Raw genomic sequence first — 20,297 nt, 5'->3', positions numbered from 1 at the left:
TTGTAAAAAATCAATAAAATATATTTTATATATATATATATATATATATATATATATATATATATTGATTTCAGAGAGGAAGGGAGAGGGATAGAGAGTTAGAAACATCGATGAGAGAGAAACATCGATCAGCTGCCTCCTGCATACCCTCTACTGGGGATGTGCCCGCATCCAAGGTACATGCCCTTGACCGGAATCGAACCTGGGACTCTTCAGTCCACAGGCGGACGCTCTATTCACTGAGCCAAACCGGTCAGGGCAATAAATATATATTTTTTAAAAGAGTGAGCCAGAGATGCCTCTCCTCCACTCATGGCTTTCTAGGGAGCCTTGTCTCCCCTGCAGCCTCTGAGCCCCAGGAGCAACAGGGGGGAGGGGACTGGGTTAATTCATTTCTGCAGCCCCCACACCCTACAGGGGGTCCAACGCAGAACCAGAGCTTGGTGAAGATTGAATAAAGGAAGGAATGAATGAATGAATGAATGGCATATCTAAGCATTAGAGGATGAAGAGTGAAGGAGAAATAAATAGAGAGCTATCTATTCTCAGCTCCTTTAGAATGCTGAATAATCTCTATATTCTTTGTAAAAGATCTCCAAAGATAAATTAAGTGTGTGTGTGTGTGGGGGGGGGAACACAGGAGTATACAACAAGGTGTAGAATGTGCTACCTTTTGTGTAAAAAAAAAGAAAAAGGAAAAGACAGTGTGAATATGTATTCGTATTTGTTTACATATTTGTACTTGTGGTGTAGGCAAATGGAAGGCTACTTAAGAAACCAGTAAGGGTGCTTAGGGGAGGATCAGAGGATGGGTGTATGGGAAGCAGGAGTTGGAGACTTTCTACTCTACACATTTTATTTTATTTTTAATTTATGAACCATATGAAATTTTACAAAAAAGGAAAGGAAAGGAAAAAAATATATATAGGAAATTTCTGCTCCAAGAAAATGCTGAATAAGAAACCACCCCCTCGCTTGAAGCCAGTGGAGGGAAAGGAATGCTTAGTTAATACCTAGTTACAGCTCATCTTCTCAAGGACTTAATTAAGGGCTTGGTGATCTCCTCACCTATCGATCTCGGACCAGAAAGCATTAGGTAAATTCCCAGAAGCCCTGAGCTTTTCACAATCGTTTCTCTGAACTCCAAGCCTTTTGTCAGTCGCCCGGGCATCCTCCCAGGATGGAGGAGGGACGGAGTTGGTAGTGGCTACTGGGGCTAGAGGTGGCAGGCAAGAAGTCGCCTGCCTTCAAGTGTGCGTTCTGAACCACAGAAATGAGAGTCAGTGGGAGTGGGCTGGGAACAGAGAGGAACTGCGGAGAGGAGGCTGCTCAGACCCGCTGGGGTCAGGACACACAGGGCCTTGTGGTTGTGAGTTGGGGAGCGGGTCAGTTTGGACTTCATCGTGAGGGCCGCTGGGTGACTGAGAAGGCAGACTTGGCTTTAGAACTCTCCCAGGTAAGCTTCATGCCCAGAGACGCAGCCTTCGGTGGCTGGGGATGCCACCACATAGACCCGGAGGGCCCCCGTGGCTCTGGGTGACAGGCTCTCTTCCTGAGCCACCCCTACCTCCCAGAGCCCCCCTTGGGCTCCAGTGCTGGAGAGGAGCTGAGGGACTGTTTCCAGTGGACTAACTCAGACCCTCTTCATCTTGAATGAGGAGCAGGCTGAGGCTTCTCAGCCAATCACCAAGCCCACCCTAATGAGCCATAATGACGCCTGATTGCTCCTTTGTGTTACTGGACTGGCTCTCAGCGCCTCTTCCATCTGAGGCTGTGGCTGTGGGGACGGGAAATGGGAGCCTTGATGACTAATATGCACCACTGGTTTCCTGTTTTAGGATAAACACATGTTGGGGACAGGGTCTCTCCCCCCCCCCACCCCCAACCCATTCTCAGAGATCTAAGTGCCGGGCATAGGTGAGTGAGAGTGTGGTGAAGGTGAATAGAACCAGTTCCCACAGTTTGCAAGGCTTATATTTGAGTATGGGGCAGAATCATATCCCTATTTGGCTGAGTAACTGAAGCTCAGAAAAGGGTTAGTGTATAATCACAGATAGTAGATAATGGAACCAAGCAAGGTTTCACTCATTAATTCAGTCAACAAACATTCATTGACCATCTACTATGTGTCAGGCACTGTGCTAGGTGTTACATATAAACCCAGAGCTTTTCCAATTGAGACAATTGCAATAAGACAAAAACAATAAGCATAGCTAGTTTTTATTGAGCATTTACTATGTGCTGGGTGCTTCACTACCTACTTTTTGTGTGATGTTTCATTAATCCTCCACCAACACTGTGAAGCTACTGAATGGGCAGAAAATGCTCCAGTGGGGCAGAAAGTGTTTCTGTCTCCATCCTGAAGGGTGGCACATGCCAAAGATAGTTCACAAATAGGAGCATTTGGAAAGAACAGGGACTGAGCAGCTGAAGAGAGAGAGTCCAAAGGGGAGGAGTCACCTCAAGATGAGTGACCACATGGGCAACTCCCGAGATCTGACCAAAGAACTCACATCCCATCCCGAGGAGGGTGGGAGCCCGATGAGCTGATTAGAACACAGGCATGCACACACAGACACACACATGCATGCACACACCCACTGATTATGTTGTATTGAAAGATCCTACTTGAACACAAACTAAAAGCCTCCTCTACATCTTCCTTTGAACTCCACGTGCGACTCTGTGCACTACCCAGTTTAATCACGAATGTCCCAACCCTTCCTCGCACTGCTGAGGCATGGTTTTAGGATAATCATTTTTATCCCCATTTAACAGATGAGTAAACTGAGGCTGAGAGACCCTGAGTCACCTGCGCCAGTCACTCACCCAGGAGTGGCAGAGTTGACTCCAGAGCTGAAATCTGAACCAACCTCAGGCTGCCCCTGGAGCCACTGATCATGAGGCCAGCCTTGCTGCCCTGGGTACCTGGCAGGCAGTGGGTGGAACAGCCCGAGCCCCTCACTGTAAAACAAAAAGTCCCTCCCCCTCTTGCCTCTCCTCCTCCCCACAGCCCAGCTCGGCTCAGAGCTATTAACCAGGTCACGCTGGCTTGTCCCAGTCCAATAGTTCCCTTAATTGCCTTTTTATACCACGTCGTACAACTGTTCATTACGCTGTCATATTTCCCCTTGAAGGCAACAGTGGGGGAGCAGAACCGAGGATGGAGACCCGTCCAGGTGGCAGGGGCTGTGTGAGGGGCACCAATGTGTGAAGCTTATTTTCTCCTTGGTCAGAATGAATTAAACGCATGCTTCTCACACTTGAGTAATATGTGAGCCATTTTTAAAGGGGAAAATAAATCACAGCCCCCTCCCAACATTTGACAAATTATCTTTATTACAATTTTACTAAAATATGCACAAACATAAAGCTAAGTATAAACCCTTATCCTTTTAGCTCCATACAACGGGAAAAGCTAAGACCATGCACCAATGTGATACAAAGAAAGCTACACAATCAGAAATTTCAAAATAACACGATTCATTTCACGTGATGGATGATGTGTTGCTAAAATTAAATCGCCACTTGCACAGTGAGCATGGTTCTATATGCTTCAGCACTTAGCCCCCCTCTGTTCTTTTGTCATGAGGCCCATGACAATTAAAGCGGTATTTGGTCTTCCAGGAGACCTAGAATCTGCTGCAAGATTTTTTTTTCAGACATAAAATATTATAAAATTAATTAATTCTGGGTGAGAGCTCACACACCCCGGTTAGGAAACAATCCATGTCCCAGGAACCTTTATGAGCCGTGGGGGCTAAGCCATCCTGTGGGAAGAGCCCTGTGTTCTTGGGGCTGTAAAGCCCAGGACACAGAGTTCAGCTCTCGGAGGCCAGACCTCACCAAGACTTCAGCGAAATCCACAAGCATCTGCTCTATACCTGCCCTGTGCCACCCCACCTCCCTGTCCCAGAGGAGTTGCCCATGTGGTCAACAGGAACATGAGGGTCGCCTGGGTGGACACTTAGAGCCGTCAGTGCAGAGAGAATGCCCGAGAACAGACATGAGATCTGTTGGGCCAGTGGGAGTCAGATGTGGATTGCAGCCTCTCCCTGGTGCCCGAGGCCCAAGGCCTTCCTGGCAGACTCACCTGGAGAGCTGAGGTGATAAGGGCAGGGGTTTGCATCCTGGGTCCGCCATTGTTTAGCTGCAAGACCGTGGGCAAATAATTAACCTTTCTGTACGCCAGCGTCCTTATCTGTGAATGGGCATGAAACCAACCCAAGCTCACAGGATGCTGTAAGGCAATAATGAGGGAACACATGTAAAGCACTTATCCTAGAAGCTGGCACAGAATAAGTATTTGTTAAATGTTAACGTTGATATCTCACCTGAATTCCAGTTCTCAGCAGAATTGGAAGAGAACAAAAGGTCTACATTGGGCCCTGAGGCTGGAGGCCAGGGAAACATCACGGGTGGGCTACAGAGGATTTGAAACGGCGCGACATTGTGTGTGCGTTTCTGAAGAGAGGATCTTCAGCCTCATCAGATGTCCAAAGGGGAAGATGTCCAAAGTGCCTGACCTAGAAGAATCTTTGGCCCCTGAGCTGGTGCTGGTCTGGGGCTGGCAGAGGCCTTCAGCGCCTTAGTCAGCTCGAGTGCCATAACAAAACACCACAGACTAGGTCCCTTACAAGACAGGCATTTATTTTCTCACAGCTCTGGAGGCTGGAGGTCCAAGATCAAGGTCTGGCAGGTTGGGGTTGGTTTCTAGTGGGGACTCTCTCCCTGGCCTCCGTACTGTGCCTTCACGTGTTGGAGGGAGCAAGTGAGCTCTCTTCTGGAATCCCTTCTTCTATAGACACTAATCCTATCAAACCAGGGCCCCACCCTTATGGCCTCATTTAACGGTAATTACTTCCTTAGAGGCCCTGTCTCCAAATACACTGGGGATTAAGGCTTCATCATAATGAATTCGGGGAGGTGGAGGCACAATTTGGCCCACAGCACTCAGCGAGGCAGGTTATCCTAGATCTGTGTGAGGGAAGGTGTTGACCAGCAAAGGCTAACCCTTGATCCTTCTAGCAAGGATCACCCCCAGCTTCCCTGGCCCAAATAATCCAACGCCTCGACCCCCATAACCGTCCCTCCAACCTCCCCCTTTCCCCTGCTTGTGCCCATCTATCACCACCTCCCCATGTTCAGTGCTGTAGTTCCTGTGTGCAACCTCCTAAAATGACAATGGACTAATGTAAGGATTGTTCGAATTTAAGAAGATAATCCCGAGTGCTCAACAGTGCTTGGCACACAAAGAGTACTCAATAAAGGTTAGCTCTGCACCAACAGGTTTCAGGGTCCAGGAGATCAGACCCACAGCCCCTTTGCACTCCTAGAGTCCAGGGTCCTATCACAGGGCTCACTGGAGCCACAGCCTCCCCAACACTGTCACTCCCTGTTGTTATAACCGGTGACTCACAGATTCCTGGGGGTACAGAGTGTGCACCCCAAGCCCGCTCTGAACAAAAAGCACATCTCACACAGGTATGTATGACTGGCTTTCAACTATATAGAAGGTGATGTGAGCATAAAGGAAAATCCATTTGGAAGAGCAACAGAATTCAGAGCTGGATTTTGGCCATTGTGTGTGTGTTTCCTCAACCAATGCTACTAGATGTTCATGGGGGGAAATGGTTTTGTTACATCAATTTAATTCAACCCCCAAAATGTTTATTGGGTATTTACTATGTGCTAGGGACTCAGTGGGAAAGTCACCACGCTCCCTGCTTCCCAGCATGACAGGAGGGCAGAAACCATTGCACTAACCCACCGAGTCTGGTCCAGAGCTTCTCTCTCAGTTCCAGGCAGCTCTTCCTAGTTTCAAAGGCTTCTGAGGACCAGGCCTGGGTCCCCGTGTCCCCTGTTCCTTTGGCGTTTCCTAGAGCCATGTGCACAGAAGGCTTGACCCTAGAGGCCCAGAGGTCATGAAATCCAGCTTTCCTTGCCCTGAGGCAGGACTCACCGGACATGATCTCTGACTGGATACCTAGCCTCTACCTGCATGCCTCCAGAGGTGGGCTGCTCACTACCTCAGCACGGTAAACTGCTAATATTTACAACGTCATTATTGTATTTTACTATGTTTTACCCCAAGTCAGCAGAGGCAGCACCTACACTCTCCAGGGTCCCACCTGATTTTTCCTCACCAAAGGCAGAAGAATCAGGGTTTTTGTTCTGGGCCTGGGCTGCCCACTTGGAGCCCTCAGCCTTGCTGCCTCTCTCCTCCCTTGTGCCTGTGGGCACAGGATCAGGAAATTGGGTTTGGGTTTGGGGCAAGGTGGGCATGCAGCTGCAAGGAAGTCGCACCAATGCCCCGGCTTGAAGAGGGGAGGATGATTTCCAGAGCCAGTGCCTGTCCTTTCAGCAGGAAAAGGCTCACGGACAGAACTCGCTTTGGAAAGGGAAGGGGGGGTTCTGTCTGTGATCATTCAGCCCCGAAATGATGCTCATGATGCTGGCTTTCCAGGCCATTAATTCAAGGGCTCTGTGCCCCACCCCCATGTTGCTGCCTGCTCCGGGAGATAAGCCCAGTTGTATTTAACCCTATTTATTCCCCCAAAGTGGCCTCCATCTCCATTCGCCAGGCGTTTAACCCCTTGGGTACTGAAGGCATCAAAAATAGAGAGATGGATCTCCTGTGGGAAGAGGGGTGTGCATCTCACCGGGGCTCAGGCTGCAGGACTGATCCAGAATACAGTCCTTGCTTCATGGGGCTTGGAAGGAGTCCCAGGAGCCCCTCACCCACCCCCACCCCAAGACAGCAGGACTTGTCTGGCCCCAGGATGAAAGCCTCTGTCCCTACTCCTCATAGATCAGCAGCAGGGACAGCTCCAGCTCCCTCACCACCCAGCCACCCAGCCTACATTTCCTTTGTCCCAGATCTGGGTTCTGGCACTGGCCAAGAGGAAGGCTGTGGCACCTCTGTCTCTTTTGTGCCCTGCTGGCAGGCACCTCTGCTGGCATGTCCTGCTCTGTCTCCCTGTGCCCTCTTCCACTGTGTTCCTTTTATGTCTCCTCTGCCCCCTTCCCTCACTTTGTTCTCTCCTCTTTTCCCCTTCAGTGATCTATAGGAGTTTTCTTTCATTGGTGGGTGCCTGACTGTTGGTCTCAGTGTGAATTATGTGTGTGTGTGTGTGTGTGTGTGTGTGTGTGTGTGTGTGTTTTCCTGTGTCTGGGTATCTGTCACTGTGTGTTTGACTTTCCATGTCTATGTCTGTCCTTGCACTGCTGTGCGTCTAAGCCTGTCACCCAGCAATTCTGCCTATGGGAATGGGTCTAGGGGTGCCTATCCTGGTTTCTTTGTGTGGCAGGCAGTCTTGACACAAATCTCGCGTGTGTCTGTCTGTGTGCCAGCCTGTCCTTGGCCTGTGCGTGTTGCTCTGTCGATCTGTGTAAATCTGCCCGTGTGCTTGAATTTGTGTGTTGGCCTCATTTCTTTGTGCACCTGTCAGTTGGCTTGTCATTCTCTGTGCGTGAGTGTGTGTGTGTGTGCATGTTGTGTGTTGTGTTTCAACTCAGGGGGCCAAGCTGCTGCAAATTCTTCTCACGAGGGTGCCCCTAGAGGAGCTTTTAGGAGAATTTGGAGGTTGATGGTTTCACTAGAGCACAGCTCAACTCATTACCAGCTAGGTAGGTTGTCCTGTTTGTCTCCTGGGGCTGCCTGCCAGGTCCCCTGCCCTCTGCCCTACTCCTGTCTTCCATTCCTTTCCCTTCAGGTCAACGCAGGACTAGAGGGGCGAGGACAGGGAGGTGGGGCAAAGACAGAACTCACTCCGACTCTCGCACCAATCATAGGCTTTTTCTTGCACACTGACTTTCCCCCAAACAATGAGAAACGGCCATTGGATATAACAGTAACAACAACAACAATAATAAAATAATTGCTACCACATATTGGGCACTTAGCACATGCTAAGCATTCTATATGCAATACCTCATAGAATCCTCTCAATGTGAGGTTATTTTCACAGTTTATTTATAAGAAATGGAAAGTAAGAAAAGCTAAGTATTTCAATGTCACACAGCTAGTATATGATGGGACATGGCCTTTCAATACAGGATGGGCTGCTTCTGAGCTTGCTGCCCAGGAAAGAAGGTAAACAGAGACATTCCCCCCACCCCCACCCCCACCTCCCAGTGGCTGGCATCTAATTACAGCAAAAAAGAAAACCTGGAATCTGATTTTGAATTTCATCTTTTTTGACAGCAAAGTGGCCAATAAGCAGGGAGAGGAGATAGAAGGACAAGATGAGGTCGTGAAAGGGAAGGCACTGGAGGGGCATCAGGTTCCTGGGCCCTAGGCTGCCTGTACCCTGGGCTCTCTGTGACCTTGAGCAGGACACCTCACTGCCAGGCCTGGGTTTGCTTATCTGCACACTGAGGATGAACGTAGGAAAGAAAGGCTCTGCTAGGAGGTTTTAGGGATGGTTTAAGCATTGCAGAAAGGAGCATTGGACTGAATGCTCTCGGAGGTGCCCCCTAGACACAAGAATTGGGGTGGAGAGCACAGGCAGGACTACACTCGGGTCATCTTGGTGATTCCCACAACAGCCAGAAGAGAGCCACCTGCATAGTAGGGCTGTGAGACGGTTTGCTGAATGAATGGTTAATGAATGAATTTCTCATTAACTACTGAAAGAACGTCACAGTCCACCTTGGGTCCCACGGCAGTGATCATCATAAAGGAGAAGGAAAGAAAGTCAAGACCCTCATAAAATCCACGAATGGGCAATGACCAGCTGATACATGTATGTCATTGATTCACTTGTCAGAGAAGGCCTCGATGGCTGCCTTCACGTCTGGGTGTGTATGGGGGGCACTAGGGAACCCCAGTCTCCACCCAGATCATCTGGTGGGTGCCTAAAGAATTTCACCAGGTGCAGAAGTGGAGGGAATGAAAATTAGGAGATGATGATCTTTGTCTATAGGAATCTGGGGGAAAGATCCTTTCTCCCCAGAATCTGGGGACTGGGGTGGGGAGGGTCACTGTGTAAGGGCAAATCTCTGGGATGGGAGATCAGTTCTATTTCAAAGCCTCTCCAAAGGAGAGAATCTGTGGTGGGAGGAAGGATCTCTGTCCTGTCTTTGTACCAAATCCCATCATGATTCTGAGGATCTGTCTGGGGAAGGTCTCTATGGACAGCTTTTCTTGTCATAGTGGGGGTCTTCAGGTTGGGGGGGGGGGCCGTTGGTCTTGTTTTCTGCCAAGCAGGCTCTTGGGAGAATTTAAGAGGTATATTGGGAGGTTTTAGGAACATCGCTGTCCAATGTGGTGGAAGTTTCCTAATTGGAGAGGAGATTCCGGGAGACTGTAAGGCAGAGGGGAGGAGGAGGGGACTGATGGGGGCGGGCGGGGGTGGGGGGGGGGGGGAGCTGTTGTCCTGGTCAAAGCCCTCAGGCCGCCCTACTTGTGCGCTGACGTGAGCTAATCTAGAAATTCTGCAGGGGAAGACACTGGGGTTCTCCCAGACTCAGGGCCTCAGGATGGGAGAGACGGAGGGGCCTTTTTTCTTCCTTCGGATTCTCCCCACCCCACAGGCCCCCACTCACAGCCGCTAATCCTCCTTCATCTGGGCGGGGGCAGCGGGGTGGCAAAGGGTGCTGTTTACTGCTTAGGAGGGGTCTGAGCGAGCATCCAGCTGGGAACACATACCGGGACCCATACTGAACGGGCGGACCCGCAGGGAGGCACAATTAGAAAAGGACTCACACCGGCAGAAACGCAGGCAATGCACTCGGAAACGTATGCACACGGAATCCAACACACAAGCTCTGTGCACATCCAGGTTCAAAAGTGAACGAAACTACACATTTACATAAACACGGTTACCAGATCTCACCCTGGGACTCCGCTCAGATCCAGCCCGTCTCACTGTCTGATACAGTGTTGGTCTTTGTCTCCTATTCTTGCAGGCGCCACACGCACACTCAACAGGACCAGTCTGGGTTTTCATGGCCGGGCAGCCGCCGTGCGAGCAAAAGCCCGAGCGCACCGCGCGCCTCCGCGCACCCGGGCCGGCCGAGCGCGTCTTTTCTCCGCGCTGGACACTGGCTAAGCCCCTCCACGGCGCGGGCATTCGCAGACCCGCCGCGAGGCTGTGGAGAGATGCCCTCACCGAATCCTGCCTCCTTCCAGACCCGCCAAACGAAAAGAAAGCGAAAAGCCAACCTTTCGCCTCCATTCTGCACACAGTTGGAGAGCGGTTGGTGGCGAGCGACCCGAAGATTGGCTTCCATCGCAGCATGCTGGACAGGCAGAGACAGCCCCGAGGCCGGGCTACGCATTCTGGAGAGCAATCCATGACCGACATTTCTGCCTTCCAGGGGGGCTTGCGGCCAGGTTTAAGTGCGAGTGAGGGGTGCCAGGGAGGCAGATCGACCCCCAGACGGCCGGGCAGGCAGCGACAGGTCACCGTCCTGCTGCCTTTCAGGGTATCTAGACCTGTCCTTGGCCAGAGAATCTGGGACCAAAAGGCTCCCGGACTCCGGATGGGGTTGCTGGGACCGCTGGACCGCGAGGATCCGCACGCCCGGGCCCCCTCCCTCCCTGCGGCGGCGGGGTAGGAAGGGCCAGGATCCGAGCTTAGCACCTCCCCCAGAAATGCAGCACTCCAGCCCCCACCGCGCCCTCCGCGCCCCTTCTTCGCGCGCTCCCTCCCGCTGCCTTCCCGCGGATGCCCTTCTGCCCCCATCTCCAGTCTCCTGAGTTCCTTCGCGCCCCCTTTCTCTTCCCCTTGCCCCCTCCTCACACCCCCCTGCCTCTGGCGTTTCCCCTCCCTGTCACCCCACCCTCGCCTGATTCCTGGGGGCGGGAGCGCATTGGGCTGCGCAAGGGTGGGGGCGCCGCTCCAGCTTCGCGTAGCTGCTCTGACGCCGCCGCGGCCGCCGCCGCAGCCCAGCCCGCGCCCCGCGGCAGCTCCGCAGTGCACTCGCCGCCGCCGCTCCGCCAGCCCCGCCGCCCGCCCACCAGCCCACCGGGTCGGCCCTGCGCGAGCCTCCACCGCCAGCCGACAGGGTCATGAGCCAGAGCGCCCTGGGGCGCCGCGGGGAAAGCCAGCGAAGATAGCGGCCTCGCGCTCCCCTGGACCTCGCCGCCTCGCCGCGCGCTCCCCGCGTCTCCAGCTCCTTCTGTCCTTTCCGTGGGCCCCGCCGCCGCCATGGCCACCCTGCTCCGCAGCAAGCTGTCCAACGTGGCCACGACCGTGTCCAACAAGTCTCAGGCCAAGGTGAGCGGCATGTTCGCCAGGATGGGTTTTCAGGCGGCCACTGACGAAGAGGCGGTGGGGTTCGCGCACTGCGATGACCTAGACTTTGAGCACCGCCAGGGTCTGCAGATGGACATCCTGAAAACGGAGGGCGAGCCCTGCGGGGACGAGGGCGCCGAGCCGCCCGTCGAGGGAGACATCCATTACCAGCGCGGCGACGGCGCGCCCCTGCCGCCCTCGGGCTCCAAGGACCAGGCCGTGGGGGCTGGTGGCGAGTTCGGGGGCCACGACAAGCCCAAGATCACGGCGTGGGAAGCGGGCTGGAACGTGACCAACGCTATCCAGGTGAGCGCGGGATTCCCAGCTCTGCCTCCCCTCCCCCACCCAAGCGCTGAGCGCCAGGCTTTATCCCCCGCCGAGTCCCCTGGCGACCTGGGCCGCAAGAATCCCTCCAGTACCAGGGACCTCCCCTCCTCCGACCCCTCCCAGCCCCCAGGAGGAATCCACGCCCGCAGGCTGCGTGTCGCTCCCTGAGCCGCACCACGTCCCGCGGCCCCGCCGCAGCACAGCTAGACTGAGGTTAGGTCAGGGACACCTGCCCTCAAACCCCGCAAAAGGGAGGGAAACAGAAGGAGGGTGGGCAGGGAGGGGTGAGGGAGAAAGAAAATCAGGATTGGAGGAAACGGCGTCGCGTGGGACTCCGGAATGGATTCACAGCTCCATTTTGGGGAGGAAAGGAGAGGGAAAATTTGCTGAGTTGGGAGTCTCCTCCCTCGACACGCACGCATATACACGCGAGCGTATATAGACAGGCACACATGCCCACGGCCATCTTCCCCCCGGAGCAAACGCCGGGCACAGGTGCACACCACATGCATCTATGGATAGACCACAAGATTATCCTCAAACGTACCTTCCTGATCCCTACAATCCAACACACAGAAACACATATCTGTACATACATAAACCCACATAAACCCACAGCACACGCATAAACCCATTCGAACATATCACACACGCACATATGCACAGACGCAAGCAAACAGTAACCAGCCCGCTCTCAGTTGGACATACAGGTGGACACACGCTCCTACGGTCCGTGGACCCTCAGCTTGACCTGTGCACAGAGTCTCCCCTCTCGCTCGAAATCCCGGCTACAACGCAGAGAGGAGACCAGCTCCTCCGCGCGTGACCAGAGCGAAGCAGCTTCTAAATGCTCTGAACAGCCCGCACCCTTTCACCCCTACTTTTAACACCCCTCCCCTCCACTCCCCACCAGGCGGCGCCAGTCTCCTCCGCCGGGAGCGGGTTTGAAGTCAGCACCTTTACGCCGGGAGCTGACGGGGGCGGTCGGGCCGCGGTTCTTGGGGCCAAAGAGGCCTAAGCCCCAGGAGCTCTCGGGCCCGGTGGTTTGCCTTCCCCCACGGCGTCCCCGAAGGGCACGGTCGTTGGGGCGCAGAACGTGGGTTTCCCGGGAACGGGAGGCCGCGGCGAGGTTGCCCGAGGACCCGGGCTCTCCGGGCTTCGTGGGGCCCTGCGCACTAAGTGGCCGGTCCCGAAGTGCCTCCCTGTCCAGGGCCCGGCGAGACGGCCAGCGGAACCGGGCACTGGGGGGAGAGGAGGGCTGCTCCCGCATCCAGGGCCGTCTGCGCCTTCGCTGGGGCGTCTTTGAAGGCCGCGTTCCAAGGGCCCGGAAGACGGCCAGGGCGGGAGGCGGGAGGCCCGCGGACCTAGGGAACCCTGGGTTTCGTTAGCTTTCTTCCCCATATGGATTCTAAATCCTCCTTCCACCTCTACCAGCCCGGTCCCACTGCTTCTAGTTGTACACTCCCGCTTGATCTAGCCTCGCACACACCACTATCCTGCTTGCCTCTACTCTTCCCACGTAATCCCCTTCTTAGGGCCGGGCCACAAGACTCCCTACCTCCAACCCCGCTTTCTGCCTCCCCGACCGCGCGCCTCCTGCCCGGCTTCCCATAGCCCCTTGCACAAATCCTCACGTGCCCGATGTTCTCGCCTGCCAGTGGCTTGCCCCACACTCTGCCCCCGCTCCTCCCCACACTATTTTTCCTCCCTCCCACTACCGCCTTTAACGTTTCCTTCTCCAGCTCAGCCTCCAGGCACCCACATGTCCCTTATTAGATTCCCTCCTCCCGCCCCCTGTAGCCCCTCCTTAAATTCTGCGCCCCCTCTTACTTGGGGCTCAGACCTTTCTCAGAGCCCTTCCTGGCTACGGCCCTTCCAGCACCTTCTCACCGCCCAAGTCCTCACTTCTGATTCTGTCCCCAGGAACCATCCTCACGTATCTCCACATTCCCCTTCTTTCCTTGTGGTTTGACCTCACACTCAGCCCACTTCACTCCTCCCGGCCATTAGCACACCTTTCCTTCTCTACACACACCTCCGTCTGCATCTCTGACTCAACACCCAGGCTCCCCGTTAAGGCGCTTTGCACCCCTATTTTAGCGTACCCTTAATTTCTGCTCGCAGCCGCTCAGGTCTTGGACTCGCTCTCTTTAGCGCCCCCTACGGCCTGTAGCCTTAAGCCACGACTCAGGCCCTGCCTTCCAAGGCCGCACCAGCTCAACCCCGGGTCTGGTTGCCTCTTCGCTCCGCAGGGTATGTTCGTGCTGGGCCTGCCCTACGCCATCCTGCACGGCGGCTACCTGGGGCTGTTCCTCATCATCTTCGCCGCCGTGGTGTGCTGCTACACCGGCAAGATCCTCATCGCCTGCCTGTACGAGGAGAACGAGGACGGCGAGGTGGTGCGCGTGCGGGACTCGTACGTGGCCATCGCCAACGCGTGCTGCGCTCCACGCTTCCCCACGCTGGGCGGCCGCGTGGTGAACGTGGCGCAGATCATCGAGCTGGTGATGACTTGCATCCTGTACGTGGTGGTGAGCGGCAACCTCATGTACAACAGCTTCCCGGGGCTGCCCGTGTCGCAGAAGTCCTGGTCCATCATCGCCACGGCCATGCTGCTGCCCTGCGCCTTCCTTAAGAACCTCAAGGCCGTTTCCAAATTCAGCCTGCTGTGCACCTTGGCCCACTTCGTCATCAACATCCTGGTCATTGCCTACTGCCTGTCGCGGGCGCGCGACTGGGCCTGGGAGAAGGTCAAGTTCTACATCGACGTCAAGAAGTTTCCCATCTCCATCGGCATCATCGTGTTCAGCTACACGTCGCAGATCTTCCTGCCTTCGCTGGAGGGCAACATGCAGCAGCCCAGCGAGTTCCACTGCATGATGAACTGGACACACATCGCCGCCTGCGTGCTCAAAGGCCTCTTCGCGCTCGTCGCCTACCTCACCTGGGCCGACGAGACCAAGGAGGTCATCACGGACAACCTGCCCGGCTCCATCCGCGCGGTGGTCAACATCTTCCTGGTGGCCAAGGCGCTGCTGTCCTACCCGCTGCCCTTCTTCGCCGCGGTCGAGGTGCTGGAGAAGTCGCTCTTCCAGGAAGGCAGCCGCGCCTTCTTCCCCGCCTGCTACGGCGGCGACGGCCGCCTCAAATCGTGGGGGCTGACGCTGCGCTGCGCGCTGGTGGTCTTCACGCTGCTCATGGCCATCTACGTGCCGCACTTCGCGCTGCTCATGGGCCTCACGGGCAGCCTCACGGGCGCCGGCCTCTGCTTCCTGCTGCCCAGCCTTTTCCACCTGCGCCTGCTCTGGCGCAAGCTGTTGTGGCACCAAGTCTTCTTCGACGTCGCCATCTTCGTCATCGGCGGCATCTGCAGCGTGTCCGGCTTCGTGCACTCGCTCGAGGGCCTCATCGAGGCCTACGGAACCAACGCGGAGGACTAGGGGGCCAGGGCGAGCTCCCGCGCTCCTCCCCCTCCCTGCCGCCCGCCCCCACCAGCCCCGTGCGCCCTGCCGCCGCGCTTGGGAAGCCAAGCTTTAAACATCTCCGGTTCCTAGTCTCTGATCATTGGGGAGGGGGGGTGGGCGGGGATAGGGCTCCGCTATCCATCGCGTCTGCGTTTCTGTTGTCCTTTCTTTTCCACAACACCCTGGTGTGGGGGGAGGCGGGGGCTCCTCGGTGAGCAGGGTCATCTGTCCTTCCTGGAGGGCCCCACACGTAGGCCCCTGGCACCCAGGGGTGGGCAGGGAGGGAGAGGGGCAGCAGCTCGCAGGCGCGGAAACTCGACCTTAGCGGGACATTTCACATCCATCCAGTGCTCGGAACCTGCAGCGTGCAGCCATTTCCAGCAAGAGCGCTTCCCATTCCGGAGACATTTCAACCCTGCGGCGGGAAAGGCTGGCCGGGAACCCGCTCCGGGTGGGCGGTTTCCATCGGAGGAGCGGGAGGCGAGGAGCGGGGCGGGGTTGGCTTGCCTGCGGGTTTCCAGGAACCCAAACTCATCTTGTGGAACTGTTCTACGTGCGTGTGGTGTGCTCGTGGTGAATAAGATGAAATGTATATCAGAAAAAAAAATCTATCTCTACTTTAGAGTGCGGCGCATAATTATATCCGCAAATAAAGAAGAAACAATGGTGCCCGCGGTCTCAGGTCGGTTCTGCGTTTTACACCCGCGGGGATCCCAGCGCTGGGAGGGCGGCGGGGAGCCGGCTCCGGCCGGCCTGGTGAAGCAACTGGGAGCGACGAAGCAGCGGCAGGGAAAGGGTCGCGGGAGAGCTCCAGGGAGAGGGGAGGATGGTTGGTTCGAGCCCTGCGAGGCTTTGCAGGTGCTGCGGGGTGGGGGTGGGGGGATGCGGTGGGAAGGAGCGCGTTTCCCTGCCGCCTCCAGTCTCCGCCCCTCAACCGCCAGGACAAGGTTTGTTTCCGTCTCTGCCCAGGGAGGGATCCATCTGAGAATTTGGTGGATGCTCTCCACCTCTAATCAAAAACAGAGGTCTGTTTATGTCCGAAGCCCTCCACGTTTGTTCAGTGAATGTTGAAGACAGCCCATCTTAACTGGGACTGTGCCAGGTTCCAGGAGGAGCGAACTCAGCCCTGACCTCTTGGAGTTTACAGTTTAGCAGAGAGGCGGGCGATGAACAAGGACATGACTGCCTGGGCTGGAAGGCATCTCCCCCTAGAGAACAACCCCCCACCCCCACCCCCAAGGCCAAGCTTAGGTTTGCACAGCCACAGTGAAGAAGCCTGGCTTTTTAGAATCAGCAGCCCTGAGCCATTTGGGCCCCAGTCTCCCCTTTTCTTGCACAGCCCGCTGAGCATGCGTTTGCTCGAACTACCCAGCCCCCTTTCTGTGTGCAGATCCTATCCCACTGCCTCCAGGAGAGCCAGTTCCGGGATGGTTGGGAAGAATCATGGTTAGACTTTCCGGATGGGATCTGGGAGCGCGGGCAGGCTGGGCAGTTCCCGGGTTCCTCTCTGGCGATCAGAGAAGCCTAGCGGGAGAGTCTGGGTCTCCAGCACCAAGGCGGGGCCTGTTTGGACGGATTTCTGCAGGTGCAGTGAGATGGGGAAGCACGGGAGAATGCCCAGGCACGGCGTCCATTTCTCCCTGCGGGCTGCGACCGGGTGGACGTGTGCAGGTGTATGAGAGCGCGCGCCAATACAGAGATGCGCGAGGGTTGAGGGGAAGGCTGCGCTTGTATCCTGTGAGAACCGTGATGAACGTCTGTGCGTGCATATGTGTGCCGAGCACCCGTGTGCGTGCACCTGTGATGGTGGTTCCGCAGCCAGCTAATGGGAGTGGGGGCGGGAGGGAGATGAGATCAGATCCCTCGGCCACTCTCTGCTTCTGACGATTTAACGGGCCATTTGAGATGACTGCTCTCACCCCCCCCCCCCCCCCCGCCCGCCCTATTGTCACTATTGCCGCGCGTTCAGGATTCGGAGCCGGCCAGAGGATCCTCAGTTTCCAGGCCCCCTCTGCCCCCGAAGTCTCCCTGTCCTGGAGAGCAAGCTGACTGTTCTCCCCCTCTGCACCCCGCCCCCTCCCCCCGCCCCACCTCCCACTGCTCTTCTGCGGGCCCATGGACCTTGGGGTGCGCTCTGCGGCGTGTAGCCTTCAGAGAAAGCCCGGACTTCTGCAGTGGAAGGCAAGGTGGGAACGCCACGCTGCACCAGCGCGGTCCTTCCTCTCTTTAAAAGGACAAATGAGACGCCGGCTGACTCTGTACAGCGGCTGCCTGCCACGTCCGCAGACTCGCCTAGCTCCACTCCACCTTATCCTGGCTCCCGGCTTTGTGCTCAGCTAGCAGGAGCCCGCGCATCCCCCGCGCGGTCCCGAGGGCAGGGGCAGGACAGCCAGCCTCCCAGCGTCCCAAGGGAAGGCCCGCACCCTCGTCCCTCCGTCGGAGACCCATCCCCAGACTTGCTTTCGGGCAACACCAAAGTGCGTGGGTAGAAGTTGAAAAGAAGAACTCCGATGCTCTTGGGCGGCAGTGAGCTCGAGCACAGGCCAGGCAAGATTCATCAGTGTCGCTTCCTTCCCAAACACTTCGGATCAGCAGCGGTGACGTTCGGTAGAGCAGTGCCCCCAGCAGCGCTATCCTAAGCCGTACGGAGGCCAAAGGAAATATTAGCAACACCAATCTTGCATTGATTTCAAATTTCATTATTTTGTTCGCCGTGTTATTTTGAAGATCATAGCTCGCTTTGGTTTTTCATCTTTTTTAAGACACACTGCACACAATGTTGTCTCGCTTAGTGAATTTTTTGCACCCCCTTGAATTTTGCTCTCTAAGCAGATGCCTCTCTTGCCTCATCCTAATCCCAGCCCTGGGTGTCAGGTAAGGTTTGGGAGATGAACTCTACTCCCTACAGATTTGGATTGAGTATTTTTAAGGGTCTGGCTACAATGAATTCCACAGTGATGGGTGGATACCTCCTCTGCCAGTTGTGGGCTCCAGAAGGGCCAGGTGAGGAGGGGCCTCTGGCCAGGGACACCCAGCAGGATGGCGGGGCAGTGCTGAGAGCCCAGCCAAATGGGGTGAGGTGGGGGGTGGGCCTGGGAGGAGTTCATTCCTCCAGGGCTGGGATGGAAACAGAGTGAAGAGACTGAGGATTCTGCAGAGGGAATGATAAACTGGGGAAAGGAGAGCACAATTAAAGGAACTATTAGTATTACCTAGTACTTAGTACAAGTTCTGGCAGGCACACAGGACTTATTTATTAAATATTTATTGAGCACACTACAGGCCACACACATTGGGCTAAGAACTACTCTGGGCTCCAGGGAGCCGCAGGAAAGAAGACAGAGAAGGTGTCTGCTGATCTTGACTGGTCTCTGTTTTCCCAAGACCAGATACATCTAAGGGCTGGAGGTCAAGTGTTAGGGGAAGGAGCGGCAAGACCTCAAAGCTGCCTGAGTCCTTGTGGAATTCTTGAAGGGGCTGCTGACCTCCCAGACCTTTACCTATTTCTCTGTTTTAGGCTTTTGGCATTTTAGTGGCTGTCTCAGCTGGAGCAAAGACCTTATGCTGAGGGCTACGTGGAGGACACTTGGAGTTACAGGGCCTTGTAACTCCAAGCTTATGATCTATTTTCTTCTAGTCATTTCCACAGGCAAATAATCACAGCCATAGATTCTGTCTAGTGCTACATTGTGCAACAGAGTAGCCACTAGATACATATGGTTACTTAAATGTAAATGTAAGTTAAATAAAGTAAAAAATTCAGTCCCTCACTTGCATTACTCACATTTCAAGTGCTCAATAGCCACATGTGGTTAGTGGCTACCGCATTAGACAATGCAGCTTGTAGAATATTTCCATCAAGGCAGAAAGTTTGCCGAAACCGGTTTGGCTCAGTGGATGGAGCGTCGGCCTGCGGACTGAAAGGTCCCGGGTTCGATTCCGGTCAAGGGCATGTACCTGGGTTACGCATGTCCCCAGTGGGGGGTGTGCAGGAGGCAGTTGATCGATGTTTCTAACTCTCTCTCTCTCCCTTTCTTTCTGTAGGAAATCAATAAAATATATAAAAAAAAAAGCAGAAAGTACCAGTTGGACAGCTTTGATCTAGTGTATCAGTCAGTTTTCTGCAGCAATAATGCTGCATAGAAACCTCAGAATTTCAGAATAAACTTTTCTTGTTCATGGGTCCAGGGGATGACTCGGCTTTAGGTTGCGTGTCAGCTGGACTCGGCTCCAGGATGCAGTTTGGGTTCAGGTGTCCGTGTGTCTCTCATCCTCTTTAGACTTCAGACATGCTCTTCTCATGACTAATAGCAGGAGTGCAAGAGGGCAGTCTAAACTACACAGACACATTTAAGGACTCTGCTTGAATTACAATAGGTTAACAGCCCACTGGCTAAAAGCAAGTCAGGTGGTCAAGACTAATATCAATGTCTACAATGAGAGGCCCAACAAAGTCACATGGTTGATGGTATGGATATATAATTCTATTATAAGGGAGGGAAGAACTGGGAATAATAATCTAGTCTACTTCACTCACACATCGTGCTTATTTTTTTTTCCTGAAAAGGTTATACGTTTACATGTTTAAAAATCAAGTATCAAAAAGCATGGAGTGAGAAAGTCTCTCACATCTGACTCACCCACCTCATCCCCTCTTTATAGGTAAATCCTTTTATTAGTTTCTTGTCTACCTGCATGAAAATACAAGCAAAAACATGTATTTGTGTCCCCCTTTGCTCTTAAAGAGAATTTATTATACACTATACTGCTTTCGTTTATTTCTTTAAGAATATATCTTGGCCCTAGCTGATTTAGCTCAGTGGATAGAGTGCCAGCCTGCAGACTGAGGGGTCCTGGGTTCAATTCCAGTCAAGGGCACATGCCTGGGTTGTGAGCTCGATCCCCAGTGTGGAGTCAGTAAAAAGTGTATTAAAATATATAAATAGTTCGGTGATTTTCCCATATTAGTATACATATAGTTCTCCTTTTTTACAGTTTTATTTTTATTTATTTATTTTGAACATATTTTTATTGATTTGTGGAGAGGAAAGGAGAGGGAGAGAGAGATAGAAGCATCAATGATGAGAGAGAATAATTGATCAGCTGCCTCTTGCACGCCCCACCCTGGAGATTGAGCCGGCAACCGGGGCGTATGGCCTGACTAGGAATCAAATGGTGACCTTCTGGTTCATAGGTTGATGCTCAACCACTGAGCAACACCAGCTGGGCCATACATAGATGCAGTTTTTAAACTTACATTCAT

At 54.3% G+C, this 20,297-nt stretch overlaps 1 protein-coding gene and 1 long non-coding RNA gene across 2 annotated transcripts in view; one reads left to right on the top strand and one right to left on the bottom strand.

Annotated features, from left to right (window-relative positions):
* Positions 1-10,556, bottom strand: part of LOC308523066 — a 75,530-nt gene extending 64,974 nt beyond the window's left edge. Inside the window, exon 1 of the long non-coding RNA XR_013996289.1 lies at positions 9,840-10,556. This is a non-coding gene — a long non-coding RNA (uncharacterized lncRNA). The remainder of the gene's footprint in view (positions 1-9,839) is intronic.
* A 264-nt stretch (positions 10,557-10,820) lies between these two features.
* SLC32A1 (solute carrier family 32 member 1) lies at positions 10,821-15,703 on the top strand. Its single transcript, XM_081097522.1, has 2 exons — positions 10,821-11,549; positions 13,823-15,703. The coding sequence occupies exons 1-2, from the start codon at positions 11,157-11,159 to the stop codon at positions 15,008-15,010; spliced, it is 1,581 nt and encodes a 526-aa protein (XP_080953648.1). The 5' UTR covers positions 10,821-11,156; the 3' UTR covers positions 15,011-15,703.
* The last annotated feature ends 4,594 nt before the right edge of the window (positions 15,704-20,297 follow it).

The sequence above is a fragment of the Myotis nattereri genome (assembly GCF_964212035.1).
Source record: "Myotis nattereri genome assembly, chromosome: 8".
Taxonomy (NCBI): domain Eukaryota; kingdom Metazoa; phylum Chordata; class Mammalia; order Chiroptera; family Vespertilionidae; genus Myotis; species Myotis nattereri.
This window is presented reverse-complemented; position numbering and strand designations above follow the sequence as displayed.

Bases quoted from the DNA above. Each gene is read 5' to 3' on its own strand.
- SLC32A1 (XM_081097522.1), top strand. From the start codon at position 11,157: ATGGCCACCCTGCTCCGCAGCAAGCTGTCCAACGTGGCCACGACCGTG. The intron at 11,550-13,822 runs GTGAGCGCGGGA...TTCGCTCCGCAG, and splicing joins ACGTGACCAACGCTATCCAG to GGTATGTTCGTGCTGGGCCT.